General features: G+C 36.3%; 1 protein-coding gene across 2 annotated transcripts; it reads right to left on the bottom strand.

Annotated features, from left to right (window-relative positions):
- Positions 1-341: 341 nt before the first annotated feature.
- LOC122023862 (protein PSK SIMULATOR 1-like) lies at positions 342-2,617 on the bottom strand. Of its 2 annotated transcripts, none has more exons than XM_042582258.1 (2): positions 2,221-2,617; positions 342-2,097 (listed from the first exon to the last, which is right to left on the bottom strand). In XM_042582258.1, exon 2 carries the CDS (start codon positions 2,039-2,041, stop codon positions 386-388), a length of 1,656 nt encoding a protein of 551 aa, XP_042438192.1. In that variant the 5' UTR covers positions 2,042-2,097; positions 2,221-2,617; the 3' UTR covers positions 342-385. The 2 variants fall into 2 exon arrangements, with proteins under 2 accessions (XP_042438192.1, XP_042438193.1); XM_042582259.1 differs by having other exon boundaries at positions 2,182-2,617.
- Between the last annotated feature and the right edge of the window lie 1,582 nt (positions 2,618-4,199).

Genomic DNA, 4,199 nt, shown 5'->3' on the forward strand with positions numbered 1-4,199 from the left:
GCACATAATTCAGTTCAACAAGTTTGAAAATCAACTATGAAACTTTATCTGAATAATTCATAGGTGACATCAGAGAAGCAAACTGATTTATATAAACAAGAACTTAGTTTACTATATTGCACACTTGCCCAGCATATGACTTACATGTATTCAGATTGTCTATGAAATGCATAATCCTACATCATAGAGATATGACATATAAAGATCTTGCAAGAATATGCACAAGAATCAAACATGTTGATACTGAACTGACATACAGCACTAGAAAGCCTTTCTTTTGTCAATGCAAGTATACAGATATAGAAACTTAAAATAATGAGTAAAGAAGTAATAATAAAAAATACTGCAAACATCAAAACCTTATTTAAAGTGTGATAAATTACAGTTAAAGTTCAGAAATATATTGCATTTTCCATGGCATACAATCATCAAAGTCCAAACTACTTGTACAATCCAATAAAGCATTTTGCTGCTGTTCATACCTACAAATATAATTCAACCCCACCAAAAGTTCACAAATAACTGCTTCTATCTTCTGCCTATCAGCAAAATATATAGTCTGAAGCAATAGAACATTGGCCCTCGATATTATTTGTTGTTGCTCGAAGTTCCTCTCAGTTTGCCAACGGATCATATCATGAGCCATAGGAGAAAGCCAACTTAAAATTTCATCAAGTGCTTCCTTCCAATCATGTGCAAGAGGAGCATCATATATTGCTAGATTCTTCATATACGATTTGAGACTCTTTCTAAGGGAAGCTCTTAAACTGGAAGGCAACATCTGGTATAAATCATCCCTCGCATCCTCCCCAATCAAATGTGGATACTTTAGTAACTTCTCTATGATAATTATGATGTTTGAATAATGCAAGGCAAGAGCTGAACCACCTACCATAGAGGGTGCAGCTAACCTTGTTATTTTAGTCATTGGGCCAAATTTGGACCTCTTCCTACTCATCTTCTGCAACACTTGATTGTTAAATGAAACCAAAGACCCATATGTTGGCCTACTGAGGCAGCTCTCATTCTCGAATTGCTCAATATCCTCTCTCAATTCAACAGAGCTGCCTAAACTTAGACATTCCATGAAAAACCTGCCAGGACTCGCTCCACAATTGAATCTGGGGCCTTCTCTCCTGAAATTAGCACTATTGACTGAATCAGGAGCCAAATTTGGAAGCTGTCCAGATTTGCTATCTAGAAAACCTGATCTTAGGGAACCTGAATGAACTGGGTGATGAGTGGAGGTAAAGATTTCACTTGAAATCTGACAACTTAGGTCGGTAATTAGGCAATCCAAGCTACCAATTGTCTCCCCAAACACGAGGCATATCCGGGAGTGAATGGTGCAGACAGCCCGGGCGAGGATGAGGACGACCTTATCGTAAGTCTGATTCCATAGTGAGGAATCGCATAGGTGCTTCACATCATGCCGCTGCCATTGGATTTTCTGGTCAAAGACTCGACGGCTCTCGTTGTGAATCGGGTTTTGATCGATCTTCTTGGTGGCGTTCTCAAGCTCCGTGAGGACCTCCAGCTCGGCATAGAGAGCAGAAGTAGAGGAGACAAAGCGCCCCATCTTGCGGATGGTCCTGTCCATGTCCTTGGAGAGGAAACCAAGGCTGGAAGGATCGATGCGGCCGGCGAGGAGGTCGGAGTAGACGTGCTCGAAGCCAAGGAGGGCAGGGTAGGCACAACGGCGGCCCAGGCGGGAGGCGACGGCAGCGATGCCGTTGAGATCGTCCAGCTTCTCGGCGAGGGCGAGGGTTAGGAGGAAGGTGTTGTCGGACGAGATGAGATGGCGCACGCCGGGGGACGCAAGTGTCTGGGAGCGGAACCGCACCATCTCAGGTTCAGAAAGGGAGTGGTAAAGGCTAACGGCACGGGACATGGCGCTGGCGACCTCGAAGGAGAGGATCCCGACTATGGCGGGAGAAGGCGGCGACTTGGAGATGTCACTCTTCTTCTGCTTCTTTTTCGCCGCGGCGGAGGCCGTAGCGACGGAGGTCCGCATCTTGTGATCACAGGCCTCCGCTACCATCAACAGGTACTGGTTTTTCCAAGATCGAGCATACCCTCTAGACTAGGTTTTCTCATCTGGAAACAAAAAACAAGGAAGAAATTTAACCATAACCACCGAAAACAACAAAAAGAAAAAAGCAAAATAAAAAAGAAACAGACCAAATTTGCAGAGAAATCAAGCAAAGCAAGAAACTTTACATGATCGGAAAGTCCAGCCCCCAAATAAATCGACACCCGTCTCGGCTCCAAATTTTCGCACTATTCCACCGAGATTCCTCCAACAGAGAGAGACAGGACAATCGATCGAAGAGAAGCGCAGTGCGTTTAAACGATTAGGTCTTACTCCATGGCTGCTGCTTCTGCTTAGCGTCCTATATATAGCACGAACTCCACCGCATGGCTCAACCGACCGAGGACTCTTTTTGCTGTGCTCAGTCACCGGAGGCGTGCCCCCTCCGCTACCGCGGTGGTTGGCGTGGACGAGCAGGGGGCGGTGGAGCAGCGAGGGCAGGAGGATTCAAGGAAGAGGACCGGCAAAGTAGCCAGTGAGTCACAGAGGGAAGGGAGGCAATTAAGGCGAAGACAGAAAGGCAGGCGGAGGAGCGTCGTGGCCTTTATTGTTGTTTTTATTATCGATTAATTAGTTAAATTAAATTAAATTTATTTAAATTATATGTTATTTTAGTCAAGGGCATGCAAAAATATCAAAGAATTTATTAAACGTCTTTTTTCCCTTATTCAATAAATCTAAAATATAAATTATACATATTCAAAAATATTTTTAATTAAATAAATATTAATTTAATCGACAAATAGATAATTAAATATTATATATATATATATATAAGGACTAAAATCTTATATAATTTCTTTAAAAAAAAATTGAAAATGAGTAATTATTTGTTTTATTAGGTCACGAAGTGCATTCATAAATTCGCTAGCCAACAGTGATTGGCTAGTTGGAAATGAAATTATTGATTTTAAATTGGTGTTAAATTGGTTTGAGTGTACTAATAATGGCTCTTCTTTAAGTTTATTTGTCCTTTTGACACTATTTAGCAATATAAACGGTTAAACGAAATCATATATACATGGGAAAAATTTGCAAATATTTCATTAAAATATTAGATAATTTAAAAAAAAAAATGATTGTAAATCCATCAACATTTTTTTTTATCAAAAGTGTTTGATGACTATTAGTAGATTAGGATAACATCTAATGGATTATTAGTGGAAGAAAATAAACCAATCAATAAATTGAATAGATAGAAATTATTAAGAAAATTATAAAATAGTGCTCTTTCAAGTAAATTTAAAAATAAAGTGTATTATATTAATTAGAAACTTTAAATACAATTTTATGTAAAATATCATTTATATCATAGCCACGTAAATATCTAACTTATAGTCGAAAAATAGTGGAGTCTTGTAGTCCTTATGGTCCCTCTGGACGGTTCCACAGGACAACTTATTAAGAGTATTTATCCTTATGCAATGATCGTTTATATACGAGAGGTCAAACACACTTTAAAATCAATTACAGTAACATCTATATAGATGTAACTATGTTAACCTGTAGGGTAGATATAAATATCTAACTTACGATAGTAAAAGATCAAGTCATTTTTTTAACGGTCCTCACCCCCCACATATTTTAGAAAGAAATAAATCATGAGGACTGAGGTATTTGCCTAGCACAATAATCTTTTTATATATCTGTTAAAAATTGATATTAATCTTTTTATATATCTGTTGAAAATTGATATTAAGGATGTATTTGGTTCAAATTATCATATATATAACTTATATGATTATCAGATAATCACATAATTAAAATTATAGGGAATAAAATATAATCAAATATTATTTAATTCAACAATAATATAATAAAAATTTATTTGTTTGAAAGTTTAATGAATAACTTAATTTAATATTTTACTATATTACCTCAGTTACAAAATCAATCATATATAATAATAATAATATATTATTATTATTATTATTTAAACTCTAGGTATTTCTTTATTTTTCTTTTTCACGTTTTTTTTAAATGTGTTTTTTTATTATTTTTCTTATTGTTTTTATTTTTGTTTGTTTACCTTTTTTATTTTTTATACATTTTTTTTTATATTTTATACATTTTTTTTATTTTTTTTACATTTTTTTATTATTATTTT

Source organism: Zingiber officinale, chromosome 9B (genome assembly GCF_018446385.1).
Source record: "Zingiber officinale cultivar Zhangliang chromosome 9B, Zo_v1.1, whole genome shotgun sequence".
NCBI classification, from domain to species: Eukaryota; Viridiplantae; Streptophyta; class Magnoliopsida; order Zingiberales; family Zingiberaceae; genus Zingiber; species Zingiber officinale.